Raw genomic sequence first — 19,884 nt, 5'->3', positions numbered from 1 at the left:
TAATTTGAAACAGTGTGCGAAATGCATGCGGCAGATGGGAGTTTTCCCAAGTTGATGCCCCTCAATCCCAACCGGATGCCCCTTCCACACACCTAAATACACAATCGGGGTGTTCCCACTCATGGGTTCCCAAGGCCACCACCCCATTTGCCCCACCATCTGCATGCCCCCAGTGCATCAGTTGTTTCACAATCTATTCATACATACTGTATATTATAGTCTTTGTCTCACTTAGGATCGCAGGAGAGCTGAAGCCTAGATGACTTTTAGGCTGACTTCATTTTACTAGTAAATGGAATTTTAGTACAACTCATCTCATTATTTCCCTTTCCCTTAAATGCTCGTACAACTCCTCTTAACGGCTCGTGATGATTATGCTTCCAAATAGAAGTTGAGACGTTTCGTGTGCATGAGATCCTCTATGGAATTTGCTCACATAAATTCACATCTCCGTGAAGGAGACAGATTATGCATTTCTTAAAAATTTACAACAGTTGGACTACTACCGAGTCAATCATGGCACATGTAAACATTTTTCATTTTATTTTTTTTCAAATCCTGTAAATGTTCAGTGTTTCTTTAAAGGCCGGCTACAAGAGCATATTTCAGTTCCTGTCATAAACTTTGAGACAAATTGGAATGACGTTTGAAAAGAAGCATTGCACTCTCAAGAAAGGTCTCATGATTGAAGCATGTCAAACATGATTAGCTACAATGACAAAAGAGCACTTTTCTGAAAACTATGAGCATCTGTGTTAGCTATTTTCTGTCAAAACTTCTCCAGTGGCTTTTCACTGGCCGGTGATGATCACGATGTTGTTTGCCAAATTACTGTAAAATAATGAGCATATCTCTCCACGGATTTTTACCTCACAGTGGTCAAATATTAACTCCATTGTAAAATCCTGGGACCCCGTGTGAATGAAGGGCTGCACAGCTGCCTGAATACTGTTTTATGCATCGAAAATCATATGAACATGTACTTTTGGGTACTTACTGTATTTCTACTACCCCCCTTTCAGGGAATAAAAAAAAAAAAAAAGAATAAGTATATATACATATATATATATATATATATATATATATATATATATATATATATATATATATATATATGTGTGTGTGTGTGTGTGTGTGTGTTTTATTTATGTTGAAAACTCATCCTCCTCTCAAACATGCTCAATGAGTGATAATGCCTCAGAGTAATTCAGTTCAAATAATATAAATCTGTGACTTGATTTTATTATGGTGTTTCATGAGTCATTTCATTTTGAAATTCCATATAAAAAATACATACACGCAAACGAACTTATGCTGTGAACATTTTGTAAGAGCTCTAATATATCCACTTCTATCAATGTTATTTCAATAAATATACACAAAGTAAGTAAGCAGCGCTAATGTACATAGTCAAGACTCCATACATTCCTACTATAGTTATTTACAGGTGTTTTATTAAACACACACGGTGATTGGTCACAAGAAGCAAAGAGGCCCCAAGTCAGCACTGATCTCAGGGATGAGCGCCCAATGTGATGCCATCTCGATCCCCAGATCTCTGATTGGAAGTAACTCCATATCACCTCGATGTAGCTCTGTGCTACCCCAAACCTTCACAACCAACTCCACCTGCAAGCAGACATGAGAGAGCATGAAACATGAATACAGTTTGTTTTAAGTGTCAAAATTAATCAACAAGTAATTGATGATCAAATTAATTAACAGCTATTTTAACAATCGTATGACATTGTTTAACTTTAAATTGTAAATTCTCTCAACAGTTATTATTCTTTAATATTTGTAGTCCTTTATGAAAGTAGACAAATTATCTTCTTTAACCAAAAGCAGACATTTTCAAACATCTTCTTTTACTTTGGAAAACAATGACCAAACCTCCAACTGAATCTGTTTCAAAAAGTTGGTGAGTGTATCCATTCATCTTGTGTGATATTGCTTAATTGTTTAGTTAAAAAAAATCTGTAAACAACACCAAATTATCAACGATAATTGGTTGATAAACAGTAATCAAGATTTTTTTATCCAATTAATCGATTAATCGATAGAATAACACTGGTCAACAGCAACTTTTATTCAGAGGTGGCTTTATGTGTACCTAAAACATATTTTTGACAGAGATTTCTTTTTAAAAGTTGGAATTTTTTGTTTTAAATTTGACCTATAAAAGCTCGCGCAATATGGATCTTACCATGTGCTGTAATTTATAGCTATGATTTTTTCAGAAAAAAAAAATTCACCTGTTGCTGAACTCAACCCACAATTAATAAATATTACCAAATATATTACTATATTTCATATCATATTATTGATAGTATATTATAACTATTATTATGAAGACCTGAGAGAAAAAATAAGCAGATTCGGAAACAGCGTACAAATTAACCTAGAAAAGTTTATTGCATCTCTGATTAAAAAGTTTAGTCAACATTTTTTGACTAGTGTCATGGACAGAATAATCGATTCCTTAAATATTTCATATATTTGACAGCCCTGAGTGATAACTATCGGGAAGAAATCAATACCTCACGTCCTTGTGTGGACACTGTGGTGTGGGTTGAATGGATGTCTTTGCTGGAGTCACCAAGTAAGTGGACAAAGTTGCTCGTGCCACCCATGGCAGAGTTGTTGGATGTCCATCTGAGTGTCATACGCTGGAAAGATGTGTGGCTGTGTAATCGTAGAAACCTCAGCTGAACGACATCCACGCCAAGGTAATCAAACTATGGAGCATTCAACAGATTCAAATTAACTCTGGGATTGATGCTCAATTTTCTTTTTCAGTCCACAAAGGCCAGCTTTACCTTGTCGCCGCCACGTTGCTGGCTAAACCACTGGATTGGTGATGTTCTTGATTGACGCTTTTCTAAATTCCACCTGAATGTTATCTTAACAGTAAAACATATATTATAGACATTTTTCTATAATGCGGCATTTTTTTTTACATGGTCTAGCCTGAAATGTCAGAAACTTCCATCCTCAGGCAAATAGATTTGGACTGAACTTTTAAGTCAGAGTTCCGACTGGTTGCCAGGTCATACAATATGTAGACAATCACTCTTTGACTCTCATATTTACACCACCACAATTTAGAGTCTTCAATTCGCATAATGTGCATTGTTTTTGGAAAGTAGGGGGAAGAGATTCAAACCCTGAACTTAAAGCTATCCTACCGTGCTATGCCAACTACATGAAGTGAAAATGGAAGAAAATATAGAACTTGTTTCCCCTTTGCAGCTACAACTGGTTCCACTAATCCTTTATGATATATTTAAATGCATCTGGGAATTTTTGCCCAATGACGAAAGAGCCTGACTATCACAATCTTGGTTCTAGTTTATTCCAAAGGTGCTGAGCGGGTTGATCATCCCTTCATGGACCTAGCAGACTGGGCCAGAGCAGAACCACAACCCATAATTGAAGTAATTCTGAGGTATATCCTGGATCCTGAGGGATAAACACCTTCTCCAGGAGTTAGTGCCATAATGAAAATCTTACCTGCGAGTGCAACGGGTCAATGCAGGTGCTTCCTCCTGCTGTGAAGTTACAAAACACTCTCAAAGCGTCATAGGGACAGCCTTGGTTGGGGTCCATGTAAAAGTAACCTGAAAGATAACGGATTTGAAAGTTTGCCCTTCACTTACTAGCAGTCCAACGCGCAGGCATGCAATATGATTAAAAGCCTGCATGCTTGAGCCCTCACCATCATTGAAATGTGGGTGTATGAGACCTAGCTCATAGCAAGAGGTGCCAGGGTCGTCTTTTGTGCCTTGGGGCCATGTGAAAGATTCATCATCTCCCTCATCATCTAGATAGACTTTTGTGTCAGGCTTCACTGGACTCGGCTCCTACATAGGAATCCATTATTTAGTCAAGTCAGATGAGGTTGAAGATGATGATGAACGTGAGGAAGGGCAAGGGGTGGCGTAGCTCCAGGTGTAATATTTGAGTAGCACTACTTGTATATGTAGTCAGGGTCTAACTAAAAAAATCTAATAAATGAGAAAAGCTCCTCCTCAGCGCTTTGCTGCCCTGTTTAAGAGTCCCTGTCTGTCTTGGCCTTAGTCATGTGGTCTATGACCACTGCTGTACTCCACTGCAATCTGGTATTATAGTATCACATAATATGCAAATAAAATATATAGGTGAAAAAAAATTCTTGTACCTACTTTTTGTTGTCCTTCCTGTATCTTCAGGAGTGTTGACTCGTGTCTCGCTTCAGACTTAAATTCTTTGCTGAATTTTGTTAAGGCTTCTACTCTTTCAGATGGTCTACCCTCAGATTTGGAATGAGATCTACTTTTGCCTGGTAAACCTGCTTTTCCCTGTGGAGGAAATCACAGTAAAATCTCTCAAATTTGAAAAATGCCATTCATAGCTCCTCATATATAATTTGCTTTGTCTTAAAGTCTTACTGGGTGCCCTTGCTTGCCCTTAAGTCCCTTAGCTCCACTGGTGCCTTGGATACCTTTCATTCCCTGGAAAGGGCCAAAAGGCAGTTAATCATTATGCAGGGGGCAAAACTAGAGAGAAAATCAAACAAAGTAATACATTTAATCAAATAGAAAATTTTTCCATCGATTATCAATAGCGCTTATCCTCCACACGGGTCGCAGGCGTGCTGGAGCCTATCCCAGCTGTCGTCGGGCAGTAAGCGGGGGACACCCTGAATTGGTTGCCAGCCAATCGCAGGTCACACAGAGACAAACAAACATTTGCACTCACAGGCACACCTAGGGGCAATTTAGAGTGTCCAATCAATCTACCATGCATGTTTTCGGAGTGTGGGAGGAAACCGGAGTACCCGGAGAAAACCCACGCAGGCACGGGGAGAACATGCAAACTCCACACAGGGAGGCCGGAGCCGGGATCGAACCCACGACCTCTGAACTGTGAGGCGGACATGCTAACCAGTCGACCACCGTGCCGCCACAGAAAAATCAAACAAACAAAATTAAACAGATCATCTGAAATGATGGGTATTTTTACTGACTGCCCACTTTATATTAGCAAGATTGATCACAACCGCTAATGTGACGTTGCATTGATTAAGCCAAACAAATTCATATAACAGAAATATAGTTTTGCTATGACCCTCAACTAAAAATTATAACAACATTTTTAGACATAACGCCTCACCTTCTTTCCAATCTGGCCCTGCAGAAAGGCAGGACAGAAATAAATACAAATATTTCAAGTCGGTCCTTCCAACAGAAAAAAAAGCACTTTAAAATAAGGGTACCTTAATTAAAGGCTCAGACTCTGGTTAGTAACTGATTTCTTTAAATGTAAACAAATAAAAACAAGGCTCCCTTCAAAACAGTTATAAAGTTGAATAAACTTGCCTAAACTGGTAGTTAGAAAACACTTGTTTCTTTCAAACTGTTTATTATTGTTTTTGCAAATTCTGAAATATTTCCTGGTAGTTTTTAGTCTTTTATCTTGTTGTAATTAAGGGCACCCTTATTGTAAAGTGGAACCGAGAAATCCTTTGAAACAAAACCTACAGAGTGTCCAGGGGGCCCTTTTTGTCCAGGTGGACCACGAGGTCCAGTATCCCCCTGTGAACAAACAGATCATGAGTCACTTCATAGAAAACTAACGTGAACTAAAATGGAATAAAAATGTACCTGCTTTCCTCTATGCCCTGTCACACCTTTTGCACCTTGCAGACCAAAATCCCCCTAAAATGATGACGGATCAGGTCAACATCATTATGTTATTCAAGCGAAAAGTTGATGTTATGCTTAAAATTATTTGGACCACCTTTATCCCTGCTGGACCAACTGGACCCTGTAACCCTCTTTCACCCTGGAACCCCTGTAAGTGAGCATAAAATGGATGGAAGTGGCTGAAAATGACCCTTTTGACAACAAAATATAGCTTGGTTGGATAAATCTACCTGGGGACCTCTTATTCCTGTATCACCCTTTTCTCCTGTCAGTCCAGGGATACCCTGGATCAAAAACAGGTTTTTGTAAAGACCATGTACTATGTTATGGTAATACTGACGTCAACATTACAGTCTAAAATAACTCCTGTACCTTTGGCCCCATGGGTGCAGGAGGTCCTCTTTCTCCTGCTGGTCCAGTTTCACCCTAAAAGATGAAGTGAACACAGTATCAAATATATGGTGGGAGTATCCATCCATTCATTTGGTTTTGCGCCTGTCCCCATCAAGGTCACAGGTGAGCTGGAGTCTATCCCAGATGACCTGAGGCAAGAGGCGGGGTACACCCTGGATGAGTTGCCATTCAATTTTTCCAATCATTTTTGTTTTAAATGAACCCAATATGCATGTTTTTGGAATGTGGAAGGAATGCAAACACACGTAAACACGAGAACATGCAAACACGACGTAGGAAGGCCAGAGCTGAGATGTTCTTTTTATTTTGTCTGTTTTTTAAATTCTTTCCATGTGCGAGTTACTGTTTTTTCTGTTATTAATGTCTGGGGCAGTTCCAACTATGACTATGAACTCTGCATTGCAACAAGTTGCTGTGCAAACATGTAATGTTATCAGAACGAAAAAGAAATTATTCTATTCTATTCCGTTTTTTCTAAGTTGCTGTATCGGCTAGATACATAATTTTATATAGCTTTAAGTTTAAAATGCATAAAGACTCAAAAAAGGTAATCTGCATGATTCCTGCATGATGAAATTAATCTAATTTCTGTTATGCCCCATTTAATTCTATCTACAAACTCCACAGTTTTATTTCTAATTACCTTAATGCCTTGTTTTCCAGTGTTTCCTCTAAGACCAGCTGGTCCAGGTGATCCCTAAGATATGAAAAATGCATTTTTTACTATTCACAAAAAACTGTTAGCCCCCCTCACCACAAAAAAGGTAATAAGTAATGCTATTATAGTCATTACTATATTTTACCTGTTTACCAGGCCTGCCCGGTGGTCCAGTTGCTCCTGTGTGGCCAGCATTTCCCTTTAGAGATAGTGAGTTTTAGGGAAATGTTTGAATATGAAATTGTATAGAATGACATCATTTTCTTACCGGATAACCTTCATTACCCTGAACCCCGTGTAATCCGTCCAAACCATCCAAACCCTGAAGATAAGACAGTCACCAGCAGTGCAAATCTGTTTATTTGCTTTGATTTGTGCATAATATTTGTATGTATTGCATTTACTGTCATGTATCAATGGGGATACTTGCAGGTATTCCACGTCGCCCCACAGGTCCTCGGTCACCTGGCGGGCCTTTAGCTCCCTAGTAAAGACATCTCATTAGATGACACAATCAAGTGCAGCAGAACATGGGCAGATTTCTTCTCCATTCTTTCACCCGGCTTCCATTTTCATTTTTTAAAATTTTTTATAGAGTTTCAAGGAAGAAATCAGGGACAGATCATTTCTTGATGTATTAATAAAAACAGGACAAACAATACAATTACTGTTAATGTTGTGGCTAATTTTTACTTCAGGAGTTATGATTATTAGTTTACATTTGCAAGATTGGCTGGTTTTCGAAGATATAATAAAATACAATCGTATGGAGAAAATTCACATTTTTTTCTTTACAATTTCTCATCATTTAATTTTTAAAATGTTTTCTCGATTAGTATGCTGTCTGACTCACAGTTTTTCCCGGTGCTCCTTTGTTCCCTTTATTACCAAGATGACCTGATAAACCCTTTAGAAAGAAAACATCCACATTATGGCACACAACATTTAAACAATTCAGTTCAATATTCAGTAATACTAGCATTGTCATTTTCTTACAGTTGCTCCATGAATTCCTTTATGTCCAGGAGGACCAGGAGGTCCAGAAGGCCCAGGCCGACCTTCAGAACCAGAATGGCCAATAAAGCCAATCCTACCCATTTTACCCTGAAACAAAAATAAACAGTTGTGCTCTTTGTATGTATGTATAGTCTGACTCTCAATTCATATATTATGTGAAAATCCCGAATACAAACAAGAATCTTTTGATGCATCAAATTTCTCACCATTGTGCCTTGAGTTCCAGGCTCTCCTTTTGCTCCTTTTTCACCTTTTATTCCCTGTGTAATTCACAAGGTTGTTTACAAAAAAGCACAAGTGTGTCACTGTGGTCATAGTAAGTAGATAATCAATAAGTAAAGTCTGCTTGTCCATAGTGCTGTGCGTCACATATTGAAACCTCACCATGTCTCCTTTAACGCCTGGAGGACCAAGTTCACCCTGCTTTCCACTCATGCCCTGATTAGAATTAAAACATTCAAAACAAATGGAATCAGACACCATTTGATCATACACACAGTATTTTGCAAAAAATGTTGGATTTCACCTTTGGTCCAGTATTCCCAGCACTGCCATCAGGTCCCCATTTGCCTGGAAAACCCTAACAAATAATAATAATATAATATTTATAATATTATATGTAATATTTATGGCCCAAAATAAATCAATAAATAAACATTTACAATTGTGTACTGCTGTATTTATCTATAATAATGTTAATAATGTGCATTATTGTAATGTGCATTTTAATTAGTACTTACTAAAGTCAAAAAAGTATTAGTAAAAAATGGTAGAGACTGCAGGTGAGCAAATAAACATCCCCAGGCACTTGAATGTCTCAGGAAATACGGGACCTTAACTTTTTCTCAGGAAAAATACATTGCTAACTGTATGAATACTTGATGGACATTGCATGGGAACACATGTGATGTTAATGTGCCTCAAAAAAAAAAATGCTTCCAGTTCGCATTTGTATATTTGAACTTGAGAAACTTATGTGTGAGGAACAGTGTACGATTGTTCAACATCGACCATGATGTCAAACTCAGCTGATAGTCGATGATCCAAAACCAGCAAAAAAAAAAGAAAAAAAAGCTAAAATGCCATTCAGTTCTTGGCAGTCAACACAGTGAAACATTAAAACTTATCTAAGCCTTACTGGTGTTGATGGACCGATAAGGCCAGGGAGTCCGATGCGACCAGGAGAGCCCTGAAAAGAGAATATATATTTGAAGTCGAAAAAGTAATCCAGGTCACGTCATTTATGTTAGTGTTTTTGACGAAGCTTTGCATAAGGCTTCAAATGTCACAGACCTTCACTACTGCTTTTCATCCATACTGCTTTAGCATATGAATATTGTATATTGTATTTTATTGTATATTATATGTGAATATTTAGTAGAAAATTATACAAAAAGTGATTCATGCATGTGCAAAGTAGTCCTAAATCGACAATGAGCACTGATTTTTGCTGAATTTTCTCTCTGTTAAAGGGAAATAAATTTTTTTCAACAATATGTTCCCAGCAGGTCCACGAGTTGAAATACGACATTCTGAATAATATTGTGTTTGTTGAGTATGAGTTAAGCAGCAAAATCTACCCCTCACTCAAGGATGACGCCGACACATCAAGGTGGAATTCATGCACTTCTTCTTTCTCGTCTTCCCTACTTCCGGAAATACGCCGTAGCAAACCTGCTGTGTATAGTGGTTTGCTGGTATGCTTTTATTTTGAAGGCCGGGAAGTGTGAAGGTGGGGAAATGTGGAAAATAAGTGACTTGTTGACTGCGACTTCTGGCCGTCTGTTGGACCCAAATAATTATACATACAATACGACAAATCTTGCAATGCAAGTAAGCACACGCAGTTGGGTAAGTACTACTGGCACATTTGGTGCGTGTCCACAGTGGTTTTCGAATTGCCAGCTAATGATCTTTAAAAAGCCTCTGCCGTTAGCATCTCTCCCGTGGCGACGTCAATCATGCACGCTTTTTGTGGGGGGGTCAGGGGTGAGGAACGGGGCGGGGTCGACAATGTTTATGAATATGGCCGGAGGGTCGCGGCCGGAAGGGTACCCAGGTCAAGGGTGGAGGGTCACGGCCGGACCGGCAAAAATGGGTCATGTGCCCAGCTCTGCACTTCTGTCGACTGAAAATGACATCACAACTGCTCAGGGCTCAGGTAACAACCAATCACGGCTCAGCTTTAAAAAACAGGTCAGCCGTCAGGTCTGAATGCTTTGTAGTGGGCTTGCATAGAACATATTCTTGAAAAACATATGTTTGGGTTGACTTCCCCTTTAAAGGACAAAGTATTGTGAAACAGTATTGGAACACTATTAATAATGTGACAATAACAACACAATACTAACTGTGTGTCCCTGAAGACCCTTCTGCCCTTTGCTTCCAGGTTTTCCAGTGTCTCCCCCTGGTCCAAACTGTCCAAGCATACCTTGGAGACCCCTTTGGCCTGGCAGACCCTGGAAAAGCACTCTCATTACAAACATCATAATCTCAAGTTACCCAAACATGCAAACTTTGCACTAACCTTGAGTCCTGGAGATCCCTGTTTGCCTCTGTCCCCCTGTGCTCCAGTATGCCCCTGTGAGATGGGAGACCAAAGACAGCAGAGCGAACCAGTGGCGACACTACATTAGTTACAGGTGGGGCAGTGCCCATTGGTACAGCAGTTGGTTCTGCTTTTCTTTTTTCCACAATATAGTTCAATGTTGATCCGAGTTATGATTGAGCCCCGTTAATTTCTCCTGGCGACAGAAGTGGCTGTGCAAATGTAAAATAACTAGGACTCCTTTTGGAATGTGTGCCTCGGCCACCTGGGGGCAGTTCAGACATATGGATATACTGTACATGGAGACGGTCATCAGCTCCTCAGTAAGCTGCAGTAATATTAACTTTCCTTCACAGAGGACCAAAAATAAATGCTTGTATGAATTGTTAATGTCTGTCTACGTATGTTGCTCCACAGTTTGTGTTCAAATATCCTTTACCTCAAGGATTATAATACAGCGACGCCATTGCTCTATGTTAACATGTACTGTTTCGTTTACTATAACATAGTAGTAGTAGTGATGCTAACGATTCTTGTTTCTGATCACATTCACTTATGTATTGTATGTGTGGTGGCAATTGTGGGAACGTCATTCCGTCGGTTAGCATGCCGTCATTATTTCAGGCTGGCCCACATGGTTCCAATCCATCCCATCGGTGTCGAGAATGTAAATAGTATTTTTTTTTCCACCTCAATACTCTTACCATCGTATTATTGTGTGCTGATACTTTAAAATTGGAATTTTCCTAATTTAAGACTATTGTATTGCTATTGCTATGAAAAAAAAACATGAATACATTAACAATTCTGCACTACATTGATGTGGACACTACATTTATTTTCGCATAAAACACCAGTGAGAACATTTAAAATCCCACAAAAAAACATGGAACGTTTGAGATGTGTTTTAATAACCTGTTTTCCTGGACGACCCTTTACTCCTTCGGGACCTCGGACACCGTGGTCACCTGCAGCTCCCTTTGGACCTCTCTGACCAGGGGGGCCTTTGTTTCCTTTATCACCCTAAAATAAATGTCATCATTCAAAATACTTGTTGTGTGTGCGCACGTATAAGATTTATCTTCACACATTTATTTACAGTGCATGAACTCACTGATGTGCCGTTTTGTCCAGGTGATCCCTCAACCCCTCTATGTCCAAGTGGACCCTAAAATTAAGGTTCAGATTGAAGACGAATTTGTTTGACAAAGGTACAGGCCAACTCTAACCTATACTGTCAACTAAAGCTTATGAACTGGAACTACATAAAAGTTAGTATCGTTTGCATTAAAGAGGGAGAGAGGATAATTATTAGTCACTACTGAAAACAACGCAGTCTTAATCTATCTACCTCCTCACCATCGAGACCAGCAGGTCCTTCCTCTCCGACAACCCCTTTAGCTCCCTAAAGAAATATAATAACATCACAATTAATACACCACAAATAGTATGTATTTACCGTAATAACCTATCAGCACATTAAGCAGAAAAAATTTACCTTTCCACCTTTGACTCCAGGTGGGCCAATTGATCCTTGAGGTCCATCTTTACCCTTGACATCAAAGTATAGAACATTACTATGCTTCCACTTTCCTATAATTTAACTGTTTATTTGAACTGAAATACTTCTAATAATGAACTTTTTATCTGACATTTTTCTGGCATTTTTTTAAACGTATATTTTGATTATGAGGTCATTATTCAATACACCACTGGTGTCCAAGTCTGGTCCTGGAGAGCCCCTATCTAGCCTGTTTTAGATGTCTTCCACCAACACACCTGATTCAAATATGTGGATCGTTATCAGGCTTCTGCAAAACGTGCTGATGAGCTCATCATTTCAATCAGGTGTGTTGGAGGAAGGACACATCTAAAACATACTGGGGCCTCTCCAGGACCGGACTTGGGGACCCCTGCAATACATAGTACACATTTAACAAATGATGCTACAGGTATAGTGCAGTGAACCATTGGTTTTAATAAAAAAATTACAAAATATATTTGAAACATTCAAAGCAAATGTAGGCCCAGTTTTTCGAATGCTCACTGAAATAATAATGTAATGGGTATAAAAACAAACTTACATGATAACCTATAATTCCAGTGGGGCCAACAGCTCCTCGCGAGCCCTGTTCACCTGGATGGCCTCGTGGTCCAACCTCACCCCATGGTCCAATGTTTCCCTGTGTACCCTAATAAGAGAGGAAAATCTAAGAGACGTATTATTATTATTATCATCACTATTATTTTTATTGTTATTATTATTATTATTATCATCCATCCATCCATTATTCAATGCGATTATCCTCATAAGAGTTGAGCGTGCTGGAGCCTAGCCCAGCTGTCTTTGGGCAGTAGGTAGGGTACACCCTGAACTTGTTGCCAGCCAATCACAGGGCACACAGAGACAAACAACGATTTACACCCACAATAACACCTAGGGACAATTTAGAGTGTTCAGTTAACCTGCCGTGCATGTTTTTGTAATGATAATAATAATAATAATAATAATAATAATAATAATAATAATGATAATAATAATAATGATGTTACACAGCAACCTGTATGACTGATGATAGCCGCTTCAATCGGCCAGGAATCAAGTCGGCTATGTTCACTACCACAATGGCGCAAATGCCCATTTCTAACTGTGCCCCGCTAACTCAAAAAATGCCAAAAGAAAGAAAACTCCACCCATGTGCACATTTAGACTGCACTTTGTGCTAGATGTAAATGCTGGTCCAAAGGTTTAGTTCCAATTTGGACATATAGAGAGGAATTCATTATTGCACTCAGCACTTTATTTTTTACGGGTACCAGTGCATCTGCATTTCAATATAAGTGAATATTATTTATCGTCTTTAATGAATTATTGATAGATTTGACTGATATATGGTCTTGTCTTAGACCAATGCTTCACTAAAAGTTTAGTCAAAGCCATTGGGGCAGCCATAAAACTTTAAATTACAAAATGACAAAAATGGAGTTAGTCCACTCTAGTTCTCAGTGGCTCAAATGTATTTGTTCAAGCCTTGTCACTTGAGACTTAAGCTTTCTCAAGAACTCATTCATAAATATTTCCGTAATGCAATGTAGATTATAAAACGCAGATAGTACATGAGATGAATGAATCATTGTAATTATCATACTGGAGGTCCTGTGTGTCCTCGTGGTCCTGCCATGCCCATCTTGCCCTGAAGGATATTGGGACGTGATGTTAATGAAGGTGCAGCAAAGATAATGGCTTACTTGATGTAATTGCAAGATACTTAAAAAAATAAACTTGAAAAAGTATAAATGGAAAATTTACATAGTAAAACTACACTGGTAATAAATGGGAAGTAAAAGTATATAAATGCTTACTGGGGGACCAGGTTTCCCTCTTGGCCCCTTATCACCCCTCTTGCCCTTCACAAGAAAGAAAAAAAAGGCATTGAAATGAAACATAATGTAAACTCAATCATGATGCTAACAAAATAAAATCTAAATAGAGTGAACTTGGTTTGAATTACCTTGTCTCCTTCCATCCCTACTCGTCCCTGAGGTCCTTGTTTTCCTTTTGTCCCCTAGAACAATATTTTCAACAGAATGTAATATCGTCTCCCCTTCAACTCAGTTTGAAATACAATATCCCAAGTGGTGTACTAGTTTCTCACTTTCTTTCCCATTTTCCCAGGTATTCCATTCATTCCTGTACTTCCAGCTTCTCCCTGGAAATAATAAGCGTTGAATGATTACATGGTCGGGGCGTATGTGCAGATTGTATTTTACTATATAAAATACTCACATTCGTCCCTACAGGTCCCTGTATGCCATTTGCTCCTGTCTTCCCTGAAAATCCCTGTCAAATGTTAGCATGGATGAAGACTATTTCCACTGTAGTTGTCAACATTTATTATATGGTTTACTACACTTGTGTTAATTTCAGTAGAATAAACTCACTTTCGGACCCGGAGGTCCAGTGTCTCCGGTTATTCCATTTGCACCAACAGGTCCCTAATGGAAATAAATCTTGTCATTGATTATTAAACGTTAGGGTTAGGTTTAGGGCAATCTACAGTATTTGTAACTGGGTTTACCATGGCTCCATCAATTCCATCTTGTCCTCCAGCTCCTGAATAACCTCTTAAACCCTTAAATAGGAAAGAAATTATTTTCTCAAGAGGAAGAATTCACTTCTACTCAAGACTTCATTCTAATCAGAAGCTCTTGTCAATAGTCAACGGCATTACCTTGAGGCCTTTTGGCCCACTTGTGGCTGGGACTCCTGGCCATCCCTGGACAGAAAGGTTACATATGCATTAATTAAAAAAAAACAAAAAAAACCCACATCCAACCGTCATGCCATATTATATTGGTTTTGTTAATACATACGCATTAATAACCATTATGATTTATATCATGTTAAATTACATTTATGTTATATGATCATGTACCACTGCTTTAAATATTATGCAGAAAAATATCACTATGTAATTCAAAATACAATCTATTTTATCTGTACTTGCACAAAAAAAACTACGAAAAGCACGCTGGGCTGAATGTATCAATGGGAACAAGCAACACCAATGGAGGAGGATGAGGGTCACCTATATTTAATTCTCAACACGTGGCTATTTGTAAGGAAACCATTTTTATTCAAGAGGAAACGAAGGATTGCAAGAAAATAGAACACAGCACCGCAGCTTCCAGTAGGTGTTGAACGATTTTTTTTGTGTGCTTTTTGTACACTAATATGATGGTCAATGACCTAATCGCTATTTTTTAATAAAGTACAGTGGTTCCAAATCTTTTTCGCACCACAGACCGGTTTCACATAAATCCGGACAAGCGTGGTGATGTTGGTGTGTGTGAAATAATAATAAAACCGTCATTAGCATAGAGTTGTTAGCCAATCGCAGGGCACATAGAGTCTATATTATCTGTATTACAGACAAAAAAATATTCAGATTCGTATGCACACTTATGGACAATTTAGCATATTGAACCTAACGCATGTTTTTTCTTTGTGTTACAAGCATTGCATTGTCACAAATATATGTTTCAAGTGTGTCATAAGAGATTGGAATAAGAAGTTTAGACACATAAGAACCTTAATACCAGGTTCTCCTTCGTGACCTCGTTCTCCAGATTTTCCCATCTGTCCCTACAAGAAAACAGAACCAAATCAACTGATAACAATTCATATTTGACAATAAACAAATACCTTAAGAAAAATAATGCTCTACAGTGTGTTGTACTCACAAAAGGGCCAGGCATTCCTGAAAATCCTGAGCGACCCTCTCGACCCTTTGTGAAACATTGCCGTAATTTATTATACCATATTTATAAAGCAGTTAAACTGTTCTGATTTTGTGGCCATAAATGATTGAAATGCAAAATATAATAAATTATAGCAGCAACAAAACAGGGAGGTATCAAATCAAAACAATTATTGAAAGCAGAGCTGTTTGCATTCAGCATTATTCAACTGCATAATTACTTATTAAATACTACAATCAACTGAACGACGAGCCATTTATCATGCATTGTTTGAACTAATTTCCCCAGTGGCATTGCTGTCAAATAATTATGATACTAATATAAAAACAAGTCTGTTTTTTTATATGAACATGATCAACATTTCAGTGGACTCATTCATTGTCCAACCTTGTCTCCTCGTGGTCCAGCAGTTCCCTGAATGCCTGTAGGCCCCCTATCTCCCTACAAACACACACATTAGCTTAATTGAGGTCATGCAAAACATGTCCATGCAGTCATGAGTTGCACAACTTCCTTCAACAGACCTTCAGCCCATCTTTGCCTTGCTTGCCTTGCTCTCCCATGATACCATCCATTCCCTGGAGGTCAAACCTGATTGTTTTAGAGTTTTTAACTCGAGCATGCACGCTTTTATCGGTCAATTTATACCCACGCTGGGTCCAGCAAGTCCTCCCGGTCCTGTTGGCCCTCCAAGTCCCTCTAGTCCCATAGGGCCTCGACGTCCCTTATATCCCGGCTTACCTGGAGGCCCTGGGGGCCCCTGCGCAAAAGCAGAACGAGGTGTTGAATCTTTATCGAGCTTGTCAGTCAATTAAGGAATTGCTGGAACAGTAAAACAGGAATCCATCTGATCTGAAACAAGAACCTACCACATCTCCCTTAAATCCTGGATCACCCCTTTGACTGCGAATGGCTTTAGCCCCCTGCATAATTCCCAACACACACAGACAAGCAGGAGACAAAAAAAGAGCTGTCCTTTTAGCAAAACACACAAACATTGTAATTGAACATGAAAATCATATGAATGTAAACATTTTAGTCAATAGTGAAATTTCTTTAAATAATCTTACGGGATCACCTGAGGGTCCAGGCAATCCTGGATTCCCATTGGCTCCCTGAAATAAATGACGAGAACACCATATTGAGTTTGAAGTGTCTCAAAATGAATGAATGAATGTTTATGTATATTGTTGTCTTGTTATCTTACATAAAGACCATCGGGTCCAGGTTCCCCTATGTCTCCTTCATCTCCCGGACCACCCTAATGAAGGCACAGTGGCTCATAATGTAAATGGTGACTGGAAATTAACTCATTCACTGCCAGACATTTTCAGACCCTCTTTTACCCTAACGTTTGAAAAATTTGAAAAATAAATATGAATAAATTCCTGGGATTGAATGATTGTACTGTGAAAAGACAAATAAATACGTCAATGGCATTGAATGAGTTTATTGTCACCTTTTGGGTTGCTATACTCACAGTGTCTCCCTTTGGACCTGGAAGTCCAACAGGTCCAGGGTTTCCCTGGGAAAACAAAATGTGTATTTTTTATTTTTTTATACACAGGCAAAAAAAAAGCAAATACTAAGGCTGTACTTAAAATAAAGACGCCTCAAATAGATTCGCTACTTAAAATGTTGCCTGTACAATTTGACCATTTTGTTCAAAGTCAAGGAAGTAAGGTTCAACAGCTTAGTTTACCTGAGGACCAAGTATTCCCGGAAACCCAATTGTTCCGACGTGACCAGGCTCTCCCTAAAGGCAAAATATTAAGCTATAGGTTAATACCATGTCTTGCTGTTTGTCATTATTTATTTATAACAAATATAGTCATTATTGTAGTTCCTCACCTGTGGTCCAACCGCTCCTCTAAGACCAATTTCACCTTGTTGACCCTGAAAACAAAAAGTCAAATCATTATTATCTTACCAATGATTTATGATTGTGACTAATATTAAGAGTTCTGGTTGTGAACTTACAGGAGGTCCCTTTACTCCTGGGACGCCTTTTCCACCTCTTGGACCCATTTTGCCCTAAGAAGTCACATTAGCTCATAGTTATTTACACAAAGTGGACCCTCACAACTCAAACCAAAATGACCAATAATTCATCACCAAAATAACGATCGAAAGTCCTCCTCCTGTTGGACTTTTATCTTTTTTTATTTCTTTTTTTTTTTTTGTGGAGTGGCAGATGGCCTATTTAGCAGATTTTAAATGCAGAAGAAGAACTTCATTCCAGTGTTTTACTATACGTACATGTAGGCCTGGTGGTCCGCCAAAGCCAATCGCACCAATCGGTCCCTGGAAAAATTCCAAAGCATATCAAATAATTTATGATTATTATATTTATATATGAACTGTTATTATAAGTCCACTTCTGAGAAAATTATTTTTTTAAACTAACATAAAAACATACAAACAAACCAAAGCATCGAATGGAAGCAACAAAAGAGAAAGTAAAAACAGCAGTCAACTCTATAATTGGTCATAATTTACCACTTTTGCATGCTGTACATGTTTGAAAAATTTCACTCATAATACGTTCCAGTTATCTAGCAGCACTGACCCGTGGGCCTGATGTTCCGGGGAAACCTGGAGGACCCCTAACTCCTGTTACTCCCTTCAAAGAAAAGACAGTTCAGATCATAGATTTGATTTGATTTATTGAACTTATAAACAACAACAAACAAACAACAAAGATATCCAAATAATAATTGAAAGAAAGGAAAAGATCATCTATAGATGTCTTATTTCAGCGCAGTTTACATGTTCAAAGGGAGTAGGAAGAAGATGGTTATTTAAAAAAAAACCTGTCTCTGTGTTTTGTGTCCAATATATGCCACATATACACAGTGCAGTGTATGAACTTCTGCCTCCATGATTGTAAATGCTTCTTTGGCTTTATGGATGCTTGGCTTACTTCTCCACACTAGGGCTCTGCTCCTGCTAGCTCAATCCCCTAGTCCAGAAAACATCTAAAATCGACTAATTTCAGCAAGACAAAAACACGGTGTGTAAAGTGTGCTATAATTATTGATTCTCTGGGTAGTTTGACCAAAGCATACTGCAGACATGTTATTGAGACAGCTGGGAGCTCTTTTCGTAAAACGTAAACATAAATGTTAAAAAAGAAAAAAAAAATCACAATATGTATTTTAAGCACATAACTGTTCGGTCAGAAATTTCAGTAGTAAAGTTGTCTTACCACATAACCAGGAATCCCAACGATACCTCTGACGCCTTTATTCCCCTGGTTACAATAAATAAAATATCACATTAATCAGATCATTGCAAGACATGAGTGTGTAGTGGCTATTCTCTTCAACCTTGTCTCCTTTTCCACCTCTATTGCCTTGTGGTCCAGGTTCCCCCTCATAACCCTGAGGGCAATGAAAGCACATCATTAATCAACAAAATACAATAAAATGCATCATTTTTGCTGTCTGATCGTACACATCTCTTAGGAACAAGTAACAGTTCTCTGGTTAATCAGGAGGTGTATCCTTATTGTTAGAACTCTTTGAACATTGGAAGTTCAGGACATTCTTACCCACTCACCCAGCTCCCCCTTGCTGCCTTTATCTCCATTGTAGCCTTGGTGTCCCTAAAGAGCCAAGAACGTAATAGGACTACATTTCAAACAAAAATCTCATATTCAACTTCACAAAGTAAACAACTGTAAAATAATACTGAATTGACCATTTTCTCAATAATAATCTCATTTAATAGTTCAGGAGAGGTACCTGTTCTCCCGGCAAGCCTGGGGGTCCTGGTTCTGCATTCACCCCAGGAGCACCATCATTGCCTGGTCGGCCCTGTGGCCCTGGCATACCCTGTGGCCCGGGGACACCCTGAGGTACAAAGCACGAAATATGACAGAGGTTGTGAATATAATACAATTTTATTTTAATGATTACTTTATCGAAAGTAAAGCGTTACCTACGATTTTTCCTTGGATTCCTTTCCGGCCTTGCTTCCCAGTTTTTCCAGGCAACCCCTTAGAGAGAAAATTAGACACATTATTCATCTTTTGTATGGCTGTGATATGATTTTTTTCAGGTACCTGAAAATTGTTCCACGCCACACTCATCCAAGTAAAACTTTAGGGAAAATAAAAGTTTCTTCCTCAAAGATTTCTCACAAAGCTGGAGGCACAGAATCGGCCAAAAGTTCTCAACTCAACTCTATTTACAGAGCACTTTAAAAACAACCATCGCTGCATAGAAAGTGCTCTACATGGAGTAAAAATTAGACATAAAAAAATACAATTAAAACAATAAATGAATAACATAAAA

The 19,884-nt window shown here is 38.5% G+C and overlaps 1 protein-coding gene across 3 annotated transcripts; it reads right to left on the bottom strand.

Moving 5' to 3' along the window:
- Positions 1-1,270: 1,270 nt before the first annotated feature.
- Positions 1,271-19,065, bottom strand: LOC147138424 (uncharacterized). 3 transcript variants are annotated; one of them, XM_086048185.1, is made up of 54 exons: positions 18,916-19,065; positions 18,795-18,839; positions 18,156-18,209; positions 17,846-17,890; positions 17,567-17,620; positions 17,438-17,482; positions 17,289-17,342; positions 17,067-17,111; positions 16,794-16,847; positions 16,657-16,701; positions 16,456-16,509; positions 16,239-16,346; positions 16,111-16,164; positions 15,974-16,027; positions 15,569-15,613; positions 15,417-15,470; positions 14,557-14,601; positions 14,404-14,457; positions 14,267-14,320; positions 14,112-14,165; positions 13,981-14,034; positions 13,837-13,890; positions 13,688-13,732; positions 13,474-13,518; positions 12,409-12,516; positions 11,823-11,876; positions 11,676-11,729; positions 11,439-11,492; positions 11,240-11,347; positions 10,304-10,357; positions 10,128-10,235; positions 8,915-8,965; positions 8,303-8,356; positions 8,161-8,214; positions 7,983-8,036; positions 7,756-7,863; positions 7,613-7,666; positions 7,190-7,243; positions 7,028-7,081; positions 6,905-6,958; positions 6,745-6,798; positions 6,060-6,113; positions 5,918-5,971; positions 5,782-5,835; positions 5,646-5,699; positions 5,523-5,576; positions 5,155-5,172; positions 4,431-4,493; positions 4,185-4,340; positions 3,719-3,863; positions 3,514-3,620; positions 2,820-2,903; positions 2,541-2,738; positions 1,271-1,629 (listed from the first exon to the last, which is right to left on the bottom strand). In XM_086048185.1, the coding sequence occupies exons 1-54, from the start codon at positions 18,991-18,993 to the stop codon at positions 1,477-1,479; spliced, it is 3,618 nt and encodes a 1,205-aa protein (XP_085904311.1). In that variant the 5' UTR covers positions 18,994-19,065; the 3' UTR covers positions 1,271-1,476. The 3 variants fall into 3 exon arrangements, 2 of the variants coding, with proteins under 2 accessions (XP_085904311.1, XP_085904312.1); XR_015089091.1 differs by lacking the exons at positions 1,271-1,629; positions 2,541-2,738; positions 2,820-2,903 and having other exon boundaries at positions 4,181-4,340; XM_086048186.1 differs by lacking the exons at positions 17,438-17,482; positions 17,567-17,620; positions 17,846-17,890; ... (1 more) ...; positions 18,795-18,839; positions 18,916-19,065 and having other exon boundaries at positions 16,665-16,701; positions 17,289-17,344.
- Between the last annotated feature and the right edge of the window lie 819 nt (positions 19,066-19,884).

The sequence above is a fragment of the Filicampus tigris genome, chromosome 12 (assembly GCF_054856515.1).
Source record: "Filicampus tigris isolate MCC_2025a chromosome 12, RoL_Ftig_1.0, whole genome shotgun sequence".
Classification (NCBI taxonomy): domain Eukaryota; kingdom Metazoa; phylum Chordata; class Actinopteri; order Syngnathiformes; family Syngnathidae; genus Filicampus; species Filicampus tigris.
This window is presented reverse-complemented; position numbering and strand designations above follow the sequence as displayed.

Coding starts and splice junctions, on each gene's coding strand:
- LOC147138424 (XM_086048185.1), bottom strand. CDS start 18,993: ATGATGTGCTTTCATTGCCCTCAGGGTTATGAGGGGGAACCTGGACCA. Junction 14,035..14,111: donor AGGGACCTGTAGGGACGAAT/GTGAGTATTTTA, acceptor TATTATTTCCAG/GGAGAAGCTGGAAGTACAGG. Junction 6,799..6,904: donor CGGGCAGGCCTGGTAAACAG/GTAAAATATAGT, acceptor TTCATATCTTAG/GGATCACCTGGACCAGCTGG.